Genomic DNA, 17,131 nt, shown 5'->3' with positions numbered 1-17,131 from the left:
TAATCCTTAAGAAGCAACACAACACAAAGAGTTTGAGTACCAGAGATAAAAAGGATTAAGAATCAGTAACCTAGAGTTAAGAATAAAATAAAAAGAGTTTAGTATCTAGACAAGTATTATGCTGCCACAAGGAAGCCTCTAAACCATGATCCTCAAGCACTTTACATTGTAAACATTGATTAAACACAAGTAAAGGGAGAAGAGAGAGCAAGTGTTTAGATCAGAGAACTTGTCTATTTTATGTATATTAATTATATTTCAGCGTATCTTACAAGAGAGAAGCCACAACCTTTATATAGGCAATACAAGATTCGAAAAATAAATGCAACAACACTTGCATGCTCTTGCATGAATAATTTAAAAGCTGAACATGCAAGAGATCTTCATTTCCTAGGATAATAGTTGTTGTGCATGCAGAGATCTTCATTTCCTAGAACTTGCTTCGATTCCCGAGTATGCATAATTAATTCTTTTCCAACAGCTAGTGCTTATACTACTATACTATTCTAGTTATTATTTCTTCATATTTTGTTTTCGTTGGGTCTTCATTTCAATAAGAAATAGCATATTCAGTGTTTTGAAAAAGACAAGGCTTAGAACAGGGATGCACAAGAGAATACTTAACGAACCTTCTTTGAAATTGAGAGATAATAGCCTTCTTTGACTCGGAGTGTGCAGTTATTGGGGGTAACAGGAAAAGATGTAGTTCTAATAGTCAACACATAAGGATGTATCCGAACAAATTGAACCAATTTAGCCCAAGGTTCAGCTAGAGAGTACTCACATGTATCTGACTCAGCAACAAGTACCTACAAAATGTGTTGACTATTAGAACCGCTCTCGTCATTGATCCTCTGATTGGTTCTCTTCAGTCAGATTCCGATCACTTGGTCGAGTTTTCGAAACGGTAACGTTTGAAAATGTGAGAGCAAACGACGACGTTTTTAATAGTCAAAGTTTTTTTTTTTTAAAGTTTATTATTTTATTTTAAAGAAGGGTCAAAGTTCATGATCGAAGCAGAGTACTTCACGTGTGAGTGATACCCTAATTCTAGTTCTAAATATAGTATGAAATACTTTCCTATTTTATTTTCAGACGAGAGATAGAGATCATTCAAAAAAAAAATAAAGAGATAGAGATCACTGTCGAGATCTGCTTTTGTTTAATTTTGTTTCTTCTTTGTCGCAGTCATGGTTTCCACTACCAAGATCAAGTCCGTTGATTTCTACAGGTAACCCTCTCTTGCATTTCCTCTCTTATGTCCCATTTTAGATGATACATATGCGTAAAGTCTATGTATATATATAAAAAAAAGTCTATGTATATATTTGGACACTATGTGTGTTGCATTAATTATGCCTGTTTTCTAGATTATGGATAACATTTCACAGAAAATTGTGTATGAGTGTAATTTTGTGTTCTTATTTTAGGAAAATTCCAAGAGATTTGACAGAGGCATCTCTCTCTGGTGCTGGTTTATCCATTATAGCTGCCCTGGCTATGATGTTTTTGTTTGGAATGGTAAAGAACGTCCTCTCTTTCTTGCCTTCGCTTCGGATTTTTCGGATCTATTTGATTCTGTTTGTGTAAAGACTATCACATATGCTTCTGCATTGTCCAATGATTCTATCTAATGATTTGTACTTGTAGGAGCTGAGTACTTATTTGGCAGTTACCACTCAAACATCTGTAGTGGTTGACAATAGCTCTGACGATGACTTCTTACAAATTGATTTCAATGTCAGGTAGAATGAACAATACACCTGCATGCTATTTTGTTAGTATCATTCATTCTTCTTTGTATATGTTATATGTTTGGTTTTTTTGATACATTGATATTTTGGTTTTGGTAGCTTTCCTGCTCTCTCATGTGAATTTGCAACTTTTGAAGTAAGCGACGTGTTGTCAACTGTAAGTTTCTGTTTCTACTTCTGCCAGAATACATTACTAGCGACTGTTCGTAGGCCTGGACAATTTATCAGAAATCTTAAGTATCTAATTGAACTGATATATAAAAATCAAAAACCGATCGAAATTCAGAAATATCTGAATGGTTTCTATATTTCTATATTCAAACTGAACCGAAACTAAATTGATAACTTATTTTATACCTATAAAATAACCATAATTTTTTAAGATGATTTATAACCCTACTAAAAATATTTGAGAGTATCCGATTTTCTTTTATCCGAAATAATTTGAGTTATCTGATTTTTTTTATCTGAACTCTCCAAATTATGCGATATTTTATCTGAATTACCCATATTGTACCCGAATTACCCAAAAAACTAAACCGAACCGGAACTAAAAAAAAAATTCCTAGATATTAGCCCGTTCATGGTTTTATTATCAAACTCATACCAAATTTCCCAGGTTTTTAATGGATCCTAAACTCTCCTATACAAACCATAGTATATGATATCTAAAATAACCGACCCTAAAAATTTAATACATGAATGTCAAAGCCTAACTGTTTGGATAGTTAATTGAGTTTATGCATGTTGAAGACAAAAAAAAAACATGAAATGAGAGGAAAATAACAGCAAAAGTAGCACTCACGCTAGGTGTTGTGTCAAATAACCTATGTTTAAACTTTGTTGGTAATTCTTCAGAACAGGTTGAACCTAACGAAAACAATAAAGAAAGTTCCAATTGATCCGCACTTAAGAGACACTGGTGAGGAGTACCACCCCACCCCTGACTCAGATCTCATCAACCATGGAGACGAACACCATGACGACAATACTTATGCTGCTATACCTTTAAGTGGTGGTACTTTTGACAAGATTTCACATAAGTAAGTTGGCAACTTCTTTTACTTTGTATTTACTACTACTATAAGTACATGTCCAAGTGTTTGATGAACTACTGAAACCGAACTTTCTTTATGCAGATTCCCAATTTTGGTTGTTAACTTCTACGCGCCGTGGTGCTACTGGAGTAGTCGCTTGGTAATGTTTTTCTTAATTTTTTTCATTAAAATATCTTATAAAGACTAGGTAACAGTTTCTTATTGATAGATGAAACAAAAATGTTGTGAGTTTTTACTGGTCTGCTTACCGTATGTTCATGCTTAGTCTTTTACAGTGTTCATTTTCTTATATATGCTAAAACTTTTCAGAGACCATCTTGGGAGAAAGCAGCTGAAATTACAAGACAGAAGTGTGTATTGTGTTCTTTTCTATTTTGTTAGTAAACTTTGAAGAATCATCAAGTCGTATGTTTCTCTGATGACTCTTTGGCATTGCAGATATGGCCCTGAGAATGACGGACGTGTCCTTCTTGGAAGTGTTGATTGCACTGAAGAACCTACTCTATGCACAAAGTAAATCATTGTTATGTTTCACTCCCATATTCCTTTATCTTGTTTTCAAAATAGTTTTGTTTTAGTTTGACATATCGTAATCTATCAAATCAAGGTATCATATACAAGGCTATCCATCTATTCGTATTTTCCACAACGGTAGTGATCTTAGGTGAGCTTATTGTGGCCTTTAGCTGCTTAAATCTACCTGTAGCATGCTGATCAACTGTTTTGCTTACTATCTTGACTATCTAATCTTGCTCAGGGGGGATGATGGGCACCAAGAACATGATTCTTACCATGGAAATCGGGACACAGAGAGCCTAGTCAAGGTAGACTAAACTGAATTATATTATACCATTAGGAATATATAATTTTAATTGTTTCATCCTTATACCACTCTGTATACATGTAAAAAATTATAGAATAAGAATGTTAGACTGTGTTATTGTGTTGTGTCTGATACAAGGTTTATAAATATAGTGACTGGCATAAACATATTGCTAACACTAAATAATATAAACTTTGATTAATTCATATTTAACACAACTGAAAATATAGTAATAGTGTAGATATGCTATAACTATATTTCAGGATCATTATAGGCTTTATGGATTTTACAATCTTGACCTGTAAGATACACATTTTTCTATCTAATTTATCACTATATATACATAAGAAGATTTGTTTCTTGCAGATGGTGGAAGAACTGCTCAGACCTATCAAGAAGTTTGATGGTACAACTAATCATGCGGCTTCACGTATTAGAAAGGCACCAGTTAGTGGAGGTTGTAGAATCGAAGGCTATGTGCGTGCCAAGAAGGTAAGAGTTTACAATGTTCTTATCTCTTCTTCTAATGGTTTGTTATTGGTAATTATTTGTTTTTTTTTTGTTTTTTCAGGTTCCTGGTGAACTCGTTATCTCAGCTGTTTCAGGATCTCATTCATTCGATGCTTCTCGAATGAACATGACACATTTTGTAAATCATCTCTCATTTGGTAGACTGATTTCAGATAGGTTGTTGACTGATATGAAGCGGCTACTGCCTTATCTTGGTCTAAGCCATGACAGGCTTAATGGAAAATGGTTCGTTAATGAAGGAAAGTTTGCTGCCAATGTTACTGTAAGTTTTCACATAATTTTTACGTGAAGTTACTACTTGGTTTCTCTTTTAACATGGGGAAAAATACAGATCGAACATTATCTTCAAGTAGTCAAAACAGAAGTAGTTTCAAGAAGGTTCGGTCAAGAACACTCAGTGATTGAGGAATATGAATATACAGCTCATAGCAGTGTGGCTCATGGTTACTATTACCCTGTTGCAAAGTTTCACTTCGACCTCTCTCCCATGCAGGTTTCTTTCTTCATTGTATCTCTCTCTTACCATAAACATTTTTATGTTAATTTTAAAATTAAAAAAAATCGACAATGGGTTCACACAACATATGAATAATGGCTCTAAAAATTTGGGAGCCAAGAATGTTTCATCCGGCTGTGCTTAGAAGATGCCCTCCCTGCTTACTGTTGTGCTCATTTTCTTTTCTAGGTATTGATAAGCGAGAACCCAAAGTCATTCTCACACTTCATTACAAATGTTTGCGCCATAATAGGTGGTGTTTTCACGGTATAGTATTATTTTTTTCTTCCTCTAAATTTCCATCATTCTCTTATGTATTCCATGGTGAAACTATAATTCTGCTTGTTGGATTTCAGGTTGCCGGGATACTAGATTCGATATTTCAAAGCACTTACGGAATAATGAAAAAGGTCGAGCTAGGGAAGAACTTTTGAAAGAGACGAGCGAGTGATTACATGTTGAATTTTTCAGTTTTATTTCTTATGATCTACAAAACCATAGAAGAAGAACTCGGTTCTTAAATAATTTGTAGACTCTATTTGTTTTGCAATAACAGTATCAAAGAGAAGATAAAGAATAGCATCTTGATGATTCTTGATCTATAGTTTCTTTATCCTTCATATATATTGGTCTAATGGTTATATAAGTTTTTGCATATCATTTACATTATCTGAAAAGAGAAAAGAACAGCACACACATATACACACTAATTTACCAACTTAGCTGAAAAGAGAAAGAAACATTGTAACAATGAAAGCAGAAGGCAGAACAGAGGAGGCAAAAGGCGAAGCTGAGTTTCCGGGAGTATCTTGTGAAGGCGCCGGGGTTATTTCAAAGGTTCCTGTGTAAGTAGGAGAGGGTGAGGATTCTACTGAAGGTGAAGGAGGTGGTGAAGATGTGGTTGTTGTCTTTGTATTGCTTCTATCAGCCATGACAATGATTACAAGCTTCTGGTTCTTGTGACAATTGTCTTTGTTTCCACTCATGAAGTAGTATGGTCCAGCCCGGTCAAGCTTGAAGGAAGTGTGTCCGTCTGTGAATTTAGCAGTGGGTTCATCGGTGTTGCAGCTATCGTAAGCATCTCTAGTCACTTGAAGCACTGAGTCTTGGTTTGGTTGGTAGATAAACACTGCATTACTTTTGACCATGAGTATGATGCCATCATAAAGATCTATGTATCAAATAGAGCAGAGTAGGTTTACTATGAACTTACGCAAAGAGTCACTGATTTGGAATCTGCTTTTCTCTGCCCATTGATCGTATAGTTGATCATCTGAGGGAACAGTCCAACCTTTTGATCCTCCTACAACAAACTCTCTGGCGCAGACCGTGTTAATAATCACAAGAAGACAAACAAGAAAGCTGAACCTGTGAAGCATCTTTGTTATGTTTAGGTCTCTTTAAACTTTTTGAGAGTTTATATGAATGTATGTATAGGAGTATATGGTGAAAGGACAGAGAGTTTTTAATACAAAAGGTAAGGCTTTTAGGCAAACTTTCTTCAGATTGTCTCAATTCCTTTTGGTTTCCTGAGGACAAAAGCGAAGGAAAGCATAAAATGTTTAGAATCTTTGGGTGACTTCATAAATGTTTGGAATCTTTGGTGACTTTGTTAACAAGTAACGAGTTTGAATCAATTTGATAGAATTTGTGATAAGATTTAAGAAAGCTGGTGATGCATTTAGAACAGAAAAAAAAATTTCTTAAGAATTGTTTTGCTATTTTTTATTAATGGAAACGGGTTCTGTCATAAGAATTATTTTGCCCTCTGATTGCTTGAGTTGCAAGGCAACTGAGAAAAAAACTTTTCCTTGTAAGAAACACCAAGCCCTAGCTAAGTGATAATAATAATATAGCTTCAAATGATTTGCTTATAAATGAAGCCAGAGGCGAAACCAGGAATTGGCCTTTTTTATTGAGTTTTTATTTTTCTTTTTACTTTTTATACTGTTTTGCAACTGTCTCTTCAACTGCTTAAATATTTGAGAAAAATTTGCTTTGGTATTCATTCAATATTATGTTATCTTACTTAAGAAGATTGACGGAATGTGCTCCTTATCACCTCTTTAGACAAGAATGCTTTCTCTTTTGATCAGCATGGTTTTGTGAGTAGATATGACATATTCACTTATTAATTAGCTGTTCCAGCTTTGTTCTATTAAACTTAAGATGAAGTTGGATCCAAAAAGGATTTTTGAAGTATTGGAGAAATATGAAGCTGAAGCTGATCAGATTTTCCTAATCCGAAGTCAGGTAACCAATCCTGAGAGTTCGTTAACCAATATGGAGCATATAGTGTGTAATAACAGATGGTGGAGAAGGGGAGAGGAATGCGAACCGAGAGGCTCTTACATCACTCAGGAAGAAAGCCCGGACAACAAAGACTAGTGTTCCTTCTTCTACTAGTCTGATGAGAAATTGGCATCTCTTGTTGATGTGTAGATGAAGCGAAGATGGGGTTTGAATCGAAGAATTTTCAGAGTTTAGTTAAGGAGAAGACTCTTTTTCTATCTGAACTTGGGGCTCTTGCTGAGAGTGTTCCTCCTGGCGTTATCAGATCTTTGGTTAAGTTAAAGGACAAAGCTTAAGCTAATTAGAACAATGTTGGGATGTTGAAAGATTTGTAGATCTTGTTTCTCCTCATTCACTATACGCAAAGTTTAATGAAGTTGTTGGTCGGTTAACGCGGTTGCGGGAGAGCTAATGCTACAGGCAACACACCCTTGAGTGGATCAGACAATTTGTCTCTCTCTCAACCTCGTCTGATCAAATCGCCGCACTCATCAATCTTCTAAAAAACCATCGAACAAAACTGACCACAGATGGTTTGTTTGTCAGGTAACACTGATCTTCATGATGTTATATATTATTGACACAGGTGCCTCACATCATATGACAAGAGATATATCTTTTCTAAGTGATTACAAAACCTGATGGATCTACATCTCGTGCTACTAAATCTGGAACTTTATCTTTAAGCTCCACTTTTTATCTTTGGGATGCTTTATGTTCTGGACTTTAATTGAACTTTGATTTTGATCTTTAAGCTTTTAAACGATATTCACCCTGATTGGAACCAGTGAAGGTAATTTGAAAATGGAGGCTGAAGGTACGTTCAGAAACAATAGGGTTATGTGGTCTAAATATATACAGGGATCATCTGGTTTGAAACCCTAAAACTAACGTACTTGTGAATTCATGGATAATAAGAGTAATTAAACTTAAAACCGCAATACATAAAAAAATATTTACTGCTTGGTATCTCTTGCACTGAATCATAGCAAATTCAATGTATACATATATATATATATATATATATATATATATATATATCAAATAGGTTTGTAGTACTCTCATCGAAAACTCTTGTTCTATGATGTTTTTGTTTAAACTGTACGTCTTTAAAAGGTGACTTGAGACAGAAGAAACCTGTAGTAAGTTGGTTTTGTGTCTCTCCATGGATGTTTTGTGCCTTTGGGTTGGTGTATAAGCTTGAACACTTTCAATGTGTCTTTTTATTGCTTAAGACTTTTTCTAGGATGATCAACATGGTTTATTTTCTGTCTTTATTTTTATTTATCCTACCACACTAATACTCACAGATCTTGTTGTACATTGCACACTTTCTTACAATTTGATAATAGACTAAAAAGAAATGTATTCGATTTTGTTAGACATGAAACAGAGAAACATAACAAAATAAAGGACAATCAATCACAAGAAATATGTTGTAAACTACCTTTTCCAACTTGTTAATAACAAAGCGTTTATTCAAACACAAGCATGCAAGAGACTACCAAAGCATTACTTTGGTTGACTTTAGAGAGGGGTAAAAGTCGCTTCTACCGTAGTTTCCCACGATTTCCACGTCCTCTATTTCACTACATCATGTTTCTCCGCAGATTTTGAGTAGAATGCAGCAGCCTTCTTTGGACGACGCATTTGCTATGATGAACTTTGCACTTTCTCTCTCTTGGTCGGTGCCGTTGAACTTTCAGGTTGGTCAGAAACAGTGTTTACATCATTTCTGAATGTGTCCTTAATGCTAAAGCACCTCAAAGAAGGTGCATTAATCCCAAACCCATGAACACCTTAGGCCGAGATTTTCCAGACGAATTATCAATAGATAAACTCTTCAGCGTAGGAACATCAATTGTAAATACCATCACATTGGTTTAGGTGCTTCTTCTCACTACCAAGTCTTCAAGACGTGGGCATATGCTTAGAAGATTATTCACTGATTCGTCGTTTGAGAATCTAACCGATAAAAGGTGGATTTTCTCGAGGCCAATCAAAGAAAAGTTAATGGGACATCCACTAGACTACGTTTCTCGAGTTTGAGGGTTTCAAGTTGTGGATAGAAATACAAGCTTTCAGGCAACTCAAAAGAGTTGTAAAGCATCTCAATTCTCAGTTTTCTCAAAGAGCGAGCAACTAAATAATCAACCAAAGGGTTGATGAGTACACTCAAAAAAAGATTGGTTCAGCTTGAGCTGCAAGCTCTCTACACTTGATCTACTTCTAATAAATAGCGTAAAGATATAAAAAGTGCCATCATTTGGAAGAGTATCATCATATCTGAAAGTCTTTACCTTCTTCCAAAGAGACTTCCACGGTTTTGACATGGCACTCGTGGCTACAACATCTTTACTAGGAAGGAAAGACAGTATCTTCAGCAGCAACTCGTCTGGAAACTCACTCATTGTAACCCTCATATGAACCTCATTATTCATTGCTTTGACAATAGGTCAATAGCCAGATTCTTATACACAAGGAATGAAGGAACAAACCCAAAACTCAGCCGGCGATTTTTTAACAAAAAAAAAAGATTTTAACCTTATCTTGCATTTGCGATTGTGCTCACTTCATTTCTACAAAACTGTGTATATACATATGTTTTTATACAGTTTTGATATCTCAACGAGAATCCTGTTCAGACTTTGCTTTTCAAATATACGTTACATTTTTTCCTTTCTTTTTTTATTCTTTTTGCTTCCATATTAAAACGAGAAAAAGAATAAAACACCCTATTACAAAAATATTTATAGTCATTGTGGTTACCAGAAATGTATGTATATTTTTCTGAGTCAATTACTATATGACCGTCTTCAGCTTCGGAGGAAGTTATTTGACGTCTGTGAAGGAGAAAGGAAGCAACACTATTTGGCAAACTAGAAATCCATTGGCAAGGGAACGATCCAGTTTCTTTGTTGTTGGGTTTGTAATTTTGTTTCTCGTTGTAATACATTTTTTGTTACTTTGCGTTGGTTGTTTTTCCTTTTGGTTGTTACTTGGAAAAATTACTAGAGTGACTCAACTTGAGAAACTATTGCAGTATTATCTATCTACGAACAATCCTATACTTATTTGTGTTTTAGCGGATGAAAGAAAATAAGCAAAAACAGGTTACATGATATATATTTAGGGAGATCATCCCGTTTGAAACCCTAAAACAAATGTTCTTGTGAATTCATGCCTAATATGAGTTTTTAAAGTGAATTCCGCAACCCATAAAAAAATATCTTATACTTTTTGGGTATCTGTTGTGCTGAATCATCGCAAATTCAATGTAAATATATCAAATGTGTATGTATTACTCTCCTCGAAAACTCTTGTTCTATGGAGTTTTTGTTTTAATTGTTTTCTTAAAAAGTAACTTGAGACATGGATGTTTTGTGACTTTGGTTGGTGTATAAGTTGGAACACTATCCCTGTCTTTTTATTGTTTGGAATTATTTTCTTATGATTACGAACATGTTACATTTGCACACTTTCTTACAGTTGATCATAGACTATAGAGCAATGTTTTCCTTTTTTCTATACATGATGAAACCGAGAAACATACATAATAACGAACAATCAATCCTTCACTGACTCAATAATAAGAAACACAGATAGCAACTAACAAGTAATGTGTTGGAAACTACCTATTCCAACTTATTAATAATAAACACAGATAGCAAATAACAACAAGATATGTTGGAAACTACCTATTCCAACTTATTAATAACAAAGAAGTTATTAAAACACAAGCATACAATACAAGCCACACATTCTAATCCTTCAGTACATCATGTTTCATATTTTGAGTAGAATGCAGCAGCCTTTTTTAGACGACTCACATTTTCGAGGATGTACTTTGCACCTTCTCTCTCGCGGTCAGTATAGGCTGGTCACAAATAATGTTGACACTCGCCTTGACCAGCTCGGGCATATCTCCAAACCGAACATAGTTGCTGAAGGTGTCCTTAATGCTAAAGCACCTTAAAGAAGGTGCATTAATCACAAACCCATGAACACCTTCAGGACGAGATTCCCCAGACGTATTATCGATAGATAAACACTTCAGCGTTGGCACATCAATAGTAAATACCATCACATTGGTATATGTGCTTCTTCTCACCACCAAGTCTTCAAGATGTGGGCAGATGCTTAGCAGCCTTTGCACAGACTCGTCGTTTGAGAATCTAACCGATAAAAGGTTGAGTTTCTTGAGGCCAATCAATGAAACATTAGGTGGAATATCCACAAGACTAAGTTTCTCAAGTATGAGGGTTTCAAGTTGTGGGTAAAGATACAAGTTTTGGGGAAACTCAAAGGATTTGTAAACCATCTCTATTCTCAGCTCTCTCAAAGAGCGAGAAGCTGCATCATTAACCAAATCTCTGATGTCCTGTATCGAGTTATTTGGGTTCAGCTTGAGCTGTAAGCTCTCTACATTTGATCTGCTTCTAATGAATAGATCAAACATTTGACAAGTGCGAGGATATGGAGGAGTAGCATCGTATCTGAATGTATTTACCTCCTTCCAAAGAGACTTCCACCGTTTTGAAATGGCACTCGTGGCTACAACATCTTTACTAGGTAGAAAAAACAGTATCTTCAACAGCAACTCGTCTGGAAACTCACTGATTTTATCCCCCCTAGGACTCCTACGATTCTGATTCCTCATTGCTTTGACAATAGCCAAATTTTCATCACCAAGGAACAAACCCTAAACTCAACCGGTGATTTTTTTTTTTTTTGAAAAGATCTAAACCTTATCTTGTATTTGTGATTGTGCTCTCTTCTGTTCTACAAATCTGTGTATGTATGCTTTTATAGAGTTTTGATATCCCAATGAGAATCGTGTTCAGACTTTACTTTTCAAATATACGTTACATTTTTTCTTTTCCTTATTTTATTCTTTTTATTTCCATCTTAAAACGAGGAAAAAAAGAATAAAACACCCTATTACAGAAGTATTTATAGTCAAGGTGGTTACTAGAAATGTATATATATTTTTCCATATTAAAAAAAGTTATTAGAATATATCTGGATTTATAGCCTAAATGCATGCATTAGATGTTGACTGAAAAGAAATAAAACTTTACTAATGGTAACAATCTAATACTATTTAAGTCATGAATTCTTTTATGTGTGACTTTTTGTTTCGACCATTCCATAGAAACAGTTGTTCAAAAAAAAAAAAAAAACCATTCCATAGAAACTATATCAAATTTTACATAATGTAAATATAATATCTTTCATTATCTTTATCATTTTATTTGAAATGAAATGTGTATTATAAAATAAAATTCTAACAAAATCTATAAAGAACCTTTCTAAAACTTATTTTCGAAATTAATTAATTTAAACTTTAATTATCATAATTATAATTAGATATTAAAATTAGTTTATTATTTCTTATAAATGAAAATTAAAATCATATTAAAATATTTATATTTTTAAAGATAATAAAAATTTAAATTGATTATTTTTAAATATATATTTTAAAAATATTTTAAATTTTTTTTTAGAAAGTAATTTTCTTATCTCTTTCAAATATAAAATAAAAATATTATTATTAACTATATAAAATGATAAATGAAAACCGTAATTTTTTTCATAAGATGATTTGTTTATAGTAAAGATTTGCTATTATTTAAATATCGGTATAAACAAATAATATCATATAAAAATAAAAAGCACAGCCTTTCTTATATTTAGTTCATTACAAAAATAAAACACCCCCATACGGATGTGCAGATAGAATTCTAGTTTAAATTAACATTTAAATAAAACTAGTAGGACTAAAAATTGTTCTCTCTTAGGAGTTGGTTGGATAATAATCAAACCAAAACTATATGGGTCATACTATATATACTCTTTTCTTTTTAAGTTTTCTTATATATATCAGATCATCGCTGGTATATATTCCTTTTGTTTAAACATTTATTATATACAGAAATAACAAGTTGTACAGATTCCAAACTTGTATAGTAAACATATCACATACTAACAAACTTGAATCATAGGTGAGCCTTCAAAAATACACCAAGGTGTATTCAATATAACATTTGAGGTGATTTGACTTTTAATAGAGTTTTAGATGATTTCAATAAGATGTAGAGATTTAGGTGATTTTTGTTAAACCACTCTAGAATATAATCTAAAAACATGAGATTTGAGTTTTAATTTTTTGAACTAAGAAACTCCATTCAAACACCCTAAAATCACCTGAAAACTTTAAAACTCCACAACTTAAAATATTTTCAATAACAGTGGATTTAGAATACTCTACGAAATGTTAAGTTCAATAACAGTAGATTTTAAATGAGTTTTTAAAATTCATATTTGAATAACAGTGGCATTATCATTTTAATACAAATCACCTAAAACTCTCAGTTGAATACATCCCCAAATGAATTCGAAAGAACCAAAATTGAGTACGGTAACCAGCAAAGCGGTTTTGAGTAGAAGCACATAAAGAACATGTTTAGAATGAGTCTATATATTTAAGAAGCCACATTTTAATGCAAAATATTCATTATCGCAGGTGGTTACAATTTCACATGTATAAAGCTTTTGAGTCTGATTTCCTTTTAATAAATTTGTTAAAGTATAAAACATACATATCTAATATTTTTAGATATAAAAAGCTATGCAAAAGTGTACGTCGAAATTGTAAATTAAAATTTTAACATCAAAACGGAGTTGTGAAAAATATTTATTCCCTTAGAGTTTTCTTTCATTTTTTTTGATGTTTTCCTCAAAATGATGCATTATTGGTGATGGTTTTAAGCTTTCTTTGTGTTCGGTTGAGGGTAAGTTACCATTTATTTAGTTTTATGAAGATTTACCATTTATTTAATCATATATTTTACGGGAAAACAACTATTTCATACCCAACACATTGTGATATGTCCAATTCATACATGACTTATATGATCGTGCAAAAACATATATGTACTTTCGAAAATTTCAAATAATATACATATTCTTTATCTTTTTGGCAAAATCATACATCCATAACCACATCAGCTGTCATGTCATCTATTTTACTAATAAGGATGCTACGTCAACTAATTTTGCTAACGAAGATGCCACATGTAAAATTTGTTTTTAGAAAAAAATAAAAATAGTCGTTTTTAAAAAAATAACTTTTTACACAATATAAAATTTTAATTTTTTTATTATTTAGTAATTATTAGCAAAATATAACTAAATCATAAGAAAATCTTAAATAAGAGATATATCTACATCATAAATTTTTTAAATGTAGGATTTGAATAGTACCCATTGAATTTCAGGTCACGTTTTCGGAAAACAGTACCCACTGAATTTCAGGTCACGTTTTCGGATTTTTTTTAATGTAGGATTTGAATAGTACCCATTGAATTTCAGGTCACGTTTTCGGTATTGTGATAGAATCAAAATATTTACGAATAAATCTGTTATATAAGATTAAATTTCTATGAGTTAATTATTTTTTTACTAAATAATAAGAAAATATAAATTTTACCTTTTCTAAAAAATTATTTATAAAAACGATTATTTAGTTGGAAACACATAATTGAGTACGGAAATAAGAGAAATATGATGGAAAATACTATTCCCAAGTTATTAATAAAAGAAGCGTTCACTCAAAGACAAGCATGCAAGTCTTTGAGCCTCTTTCCACAGACTCCAACTCCTTCAGAATATCATGTTTCCTTGCAGATTTTGAGTAAAATGACGCCTTCTTTAGACAACTCGCATTTCCTAGGATGTACTTTGCAGCTTCTCTCTCTTGGTCGGTGCCATTGTAGTGTCTCCACTCGAAGATCTCCAGATGGGACATTAAACATTCAGGAACAGAAATTGGTTGGTTCCATGAATCAGTCACGTCGTTGGGCTGAGAGTGTTTCTGATACAACTTGAGAACTCGGAGTATTGGAGCGTCTTTGAGTAAATTACACCACTGGGAAGGACATGAGTATAGCTCTAGGTGGTCAAGAAAGAGGAACGAAGTAGCAAGAGGAAGATATGGAGACTGTAAACACAGAGAGAGAGATATCTTGTTGAGGCAAGACATCCTAGAATGTCCTCAGGTTAGTCACACACGATGTTGACACTCGCCTTGACCAGCTCCGTCATATTACCAAACCGTAAATAGTTGCTGAAGCTGTCCTTAATATAGAAGCACCTCAAAGAAGGTGCATTAACCACAAACCCATGAACACCTTCAGGCCTTGACTTCCACGAATTGTAGATATATAAATTCTTCAGTGTAGGAACATCAATAGTAAATATCATCACATTGGTATATAGGCTTCTTCTCACTACCAAGTCTTCAAGAAGTGGGCATATGCTTAGAAGCTTAATCACTGATTCGTCGCTTAAGAATCTAACCGATAAAATATGGAGTTTCTTGACACCAATCAAAGAAACGTTAGATGGAATATCCACAAGACTAAGTTTCTGGAGTATGAGGGTTTCAAGTTGTTGATAGAAATACAAGCATTGGGGCAACTCAAAGGATATGTAAAGCATCTCTATCCTCAGTTCTCTCAAAGAGCGAGCCACTGCATCATTAACCAAAGGGTTGATATCTGTTCTCGAAAAACCTGGGCTCAACTTGAGCTGCAAGATGTCTACACTTGATCTGCTTCTAATGAATAGCGCAAACATGTTAAAAGGGAGAGGATATGGATCATCATATCTGAATGTCGTTACCTCCTTCCAAAGAGACTTCCACCGTTTTGAAATGGCACTCGTGGCTACAACATCTTTACTAGGAAGAAAAGACAGTATCGTCAACAGCAACTCGTCTGGAATTTCACTCACTGTATCCCTCCGACGAATCGGATTCCTCCTTGTACCCCTCCTACGAATCTGATTCCTCATTGCTTTGACAATAACCAATTAACAAACCCTAAACTCAACAGGTGTTTTTTTTTTTAAAGATCTAAACCTTATTTTGTATTTGCGATTGCGCTCTCTTCATTTCTATAAAACTGTGTATATATGTTTTTATAGAGTTTTGATATCTCAATGAGAATCATGTTCAGACTTTGCTTTTCAAATATACATTACGTTTTTTCCTTTCCTTTTTTTATTCTTTTTATTTCCATCTTAAAACGAAGAAACACGAATGAAACACCCTATTACAAAAATATTCATAGTCATTGTGGTTACCAGAAATGTATATATACTTTTCCACATCAGAATAGAGATGGATTTATAGCCTAAATGCATGCATGAGATTTTTTTTTTTTGACAAAGAAAGAAAACTTAACGAATGGAAACAATTTAAATTAATATTTTATAAACTAATAAAACTTAAACTTGTTCTCCCTTAACAGTTGGTTGGATAATAATCAAACCACAACCGTATGGGTCACATATATCTGCTCTTTTCTTTTTAAATTTTATTAAATCGATCACTGGTAAATCCCCCTTTTGTTTAAATATATTTTATAAAAGAAATAATTCTTTTACAGATTTATACCACATAAGGCAAAATGGCCAAACATATTAGTAAACATAAGTCAAACTTTATATGCTGTATATAACCGTGTAAAAATTAATATATAATTAAAACGTGTAATTATAAGGTAAATTAAAATGATATGACTGAGTAAAACAAGAAAGTGTGACGCATGATAAATATGAAATATCGATTTTTTATAATTTCTTTTCTATAAAATGAAATGTTACATAACTTCAAATAAAATGTTATTTCGGCTTTGAAAGAAAAAAAGATAATTAAAAAATTGCATTATGTTTATCTTATCTTACTAAATTTTTTTAAAAAATGATATTACAAAAATGTATATATGATATCTATGAAGAGAGAAAAAAGAATATATTGTTGATTAACTTTAAAAATATTAAAATGAAGTATGTACATTTGAGATTTTTTTTTTCACTTTTTAAAATTATATTTTTAAAGCTGTTATTTTCTTTTTACCAAAAACATTTTAATTGAACATGTTAGAAAGGGAGATATAATAATAGAAGATATGATAAATATGGTTCTTCGACTTTATTTATTTGGACTGCAATAGTATATTACATAAACAAAATAACACTTCAACAATTGTTTATCATTCTAATCAAGTTTTTGGTTAAAGAAAATAACTTTATGAGGAGAGAGAGAGAGAGAGAGAGAGAGAGAGAGAGAGAGAGAGAGAGAGAGAGAGAGAGAGAGAGAGAGAGAGAGAGA

At 33.0% G+C, this 17,131-nt stretch overlaps 4 protein-coding genes across 4 annotated transcripts; 1 reads left to right on the top strand and 3 right to left on the bottom strand.

Annotated features, from left to right (window-relative positions):
• The first annotated feature begins 963 nt into the window (after positions 1-963).
• On the top strand, positions 964-5,262 carry LOC103871310 (protein disulfide-isomerase 5-3-like). The gene is made up of 15 exons (XM_009149545.3): positions 964-1,231; positions 1,431-1,521; positions 1,651-1,745; positions 1,854-1,911; positions 2,613-2,797; positions 2,894-2,951; positions 3,122-3,162; positions 3,251-3,325; positions 3,420-3,476; positions 3,570-3,636; positions 4,002-4,127; positions 4,207-4,428; positions 4,498-4,659; positions 4,852-4,929; positions 5,019-5,262. The coding sequence occupies exons 1-15, from the start codon at positions 1,191-1,193 to the stop codon at positions 5,094-5,096; spliced, it is 1,434 nt and encodes a 477-aa protein (XP_009147793.1). The 5' UTR covers positions 964-1,190; the 3' UTR covers positions 5,097-5,262.
• LOC103871309 (early nodulin-like protein 3) lies at positions 4,922-16,930 on the bottom strand. Its single transcript, XM_009149544.3, has 2 exons — positions 5,876-16,930; positions 4,922-5,791 (listed from the first exon to the last, which is right to left on the bottom strand). Exons 1-2 carry the CDS (start codon positions 6,039-6,041, stop codon positions 5,382-5,384), a joined length of 576 nt encoding a protein of 191 aa, XP_009147792.1. The 5' UTR covers positions 6,042-16,930; the 3' UTR covers positions 4,922-5,381.
• On the bottom strand, positions 10,781-11,614 carry LOC103871678 (putative FBD-associated F-box protein At1g50980). The gene has a single exon (XM_009149956.3). It carries the CDS (start codon positions 11,612-11,614, stop codon positions 10,781-10,783), a length of 834 nt encoding a protein of 277 aa, XP_009148204.2.
• On the bottom strand, positions 14,564-15,810 carry LOC103871677 (putative FBD-associated F-box protein At1g50980). The gene is made up of 2 exons (XM_009149954.3): positions 15,043-15,810; positions 14,564-14,956 (listed from the first exon to the last, which is right to left on the bottom strand). The coding sequence occupies exons 1-2, from the start codon at positions 15,808-15,810 to the stop codon at positions 14,564-14,566; spliced, it is 1,161 nt and encodes a 386-aa protein (XP_009148202.3).
• Positions 16,931-17,131: the final 201 nt, after the last annotated feature.

Source organism: Brassica rapa, chromosome A06, assembly GCF_000309985.2.
Source record: "Brassica rapa cultivar Chiifu-401-42 chromosome A06, CAAS_Brap_v3.01, whole genome shotgun sequence".
Lineage (NCBI taxonomy): Eukaryota > Viridiplantae > Streptophyta > Magnoliopsida > Brassicales > Brassicaceae > Brassica > Brassica rapa.
This window is presented reverse-complemented; position numbering and strand designations above follow the sequence as displayed.

Coding starts and splice junctions, on each gene's coding strand:
- LOC103871678 (XM_009149956.3), bottom strand. CDS start 11,614: ATGAGGAATCAGAATCGTAGGAGTCCTAGGGGGGATAAAATCAGTGAG.
- LOC103871677 (XM_009149954.3), bottom strand. CDS start 15,810: ATGAGGAATCAGATTCGTAGGAGGGGTACAAGGAGGAATCCGATTCGT. Junction 14,957..15,042: donor ATATGACGGAGCTGGTCAAG/GCGAGTGTCAAC, acceptor CTGTGTTTACAG/TCTCCATATCTTCCTCTTGC.
- LOC103871309 (XM_009149544.3), bottom strand. CDS start 6,041: ATGCTTCACAGGTTCAGCTTTCTTGTTTGTCTTCTTGTGATTATTAAC. Junction 5,792..5,875: donor CCAAATCAGTGACTCTTTGC/GTAAGTTCATAG, acceptor AAAGTAATGCAG/TGTTTATCTACCAACCAAAC.
- LOC103871310 (XM_009149545.3), top strand. CDS start 1,191: ATGGTTTCCACTACCAAGATCAAGTCCGTTGATTTCTACAG. Junction 3,163..3,250: donor GCTGAAATTACAAGACAGAA/GTGTGTATTGTG, acceptor TTGGCATTGCAG/ATATGGCCCTGAGAATGACG. Junction 4,930..5,018: donor TAATAGGTGGTGTTTTCACG/GTATAGTATTAT, acceptor GTTGGATTTCAG/GTTGCCGGGATACTAGATTC.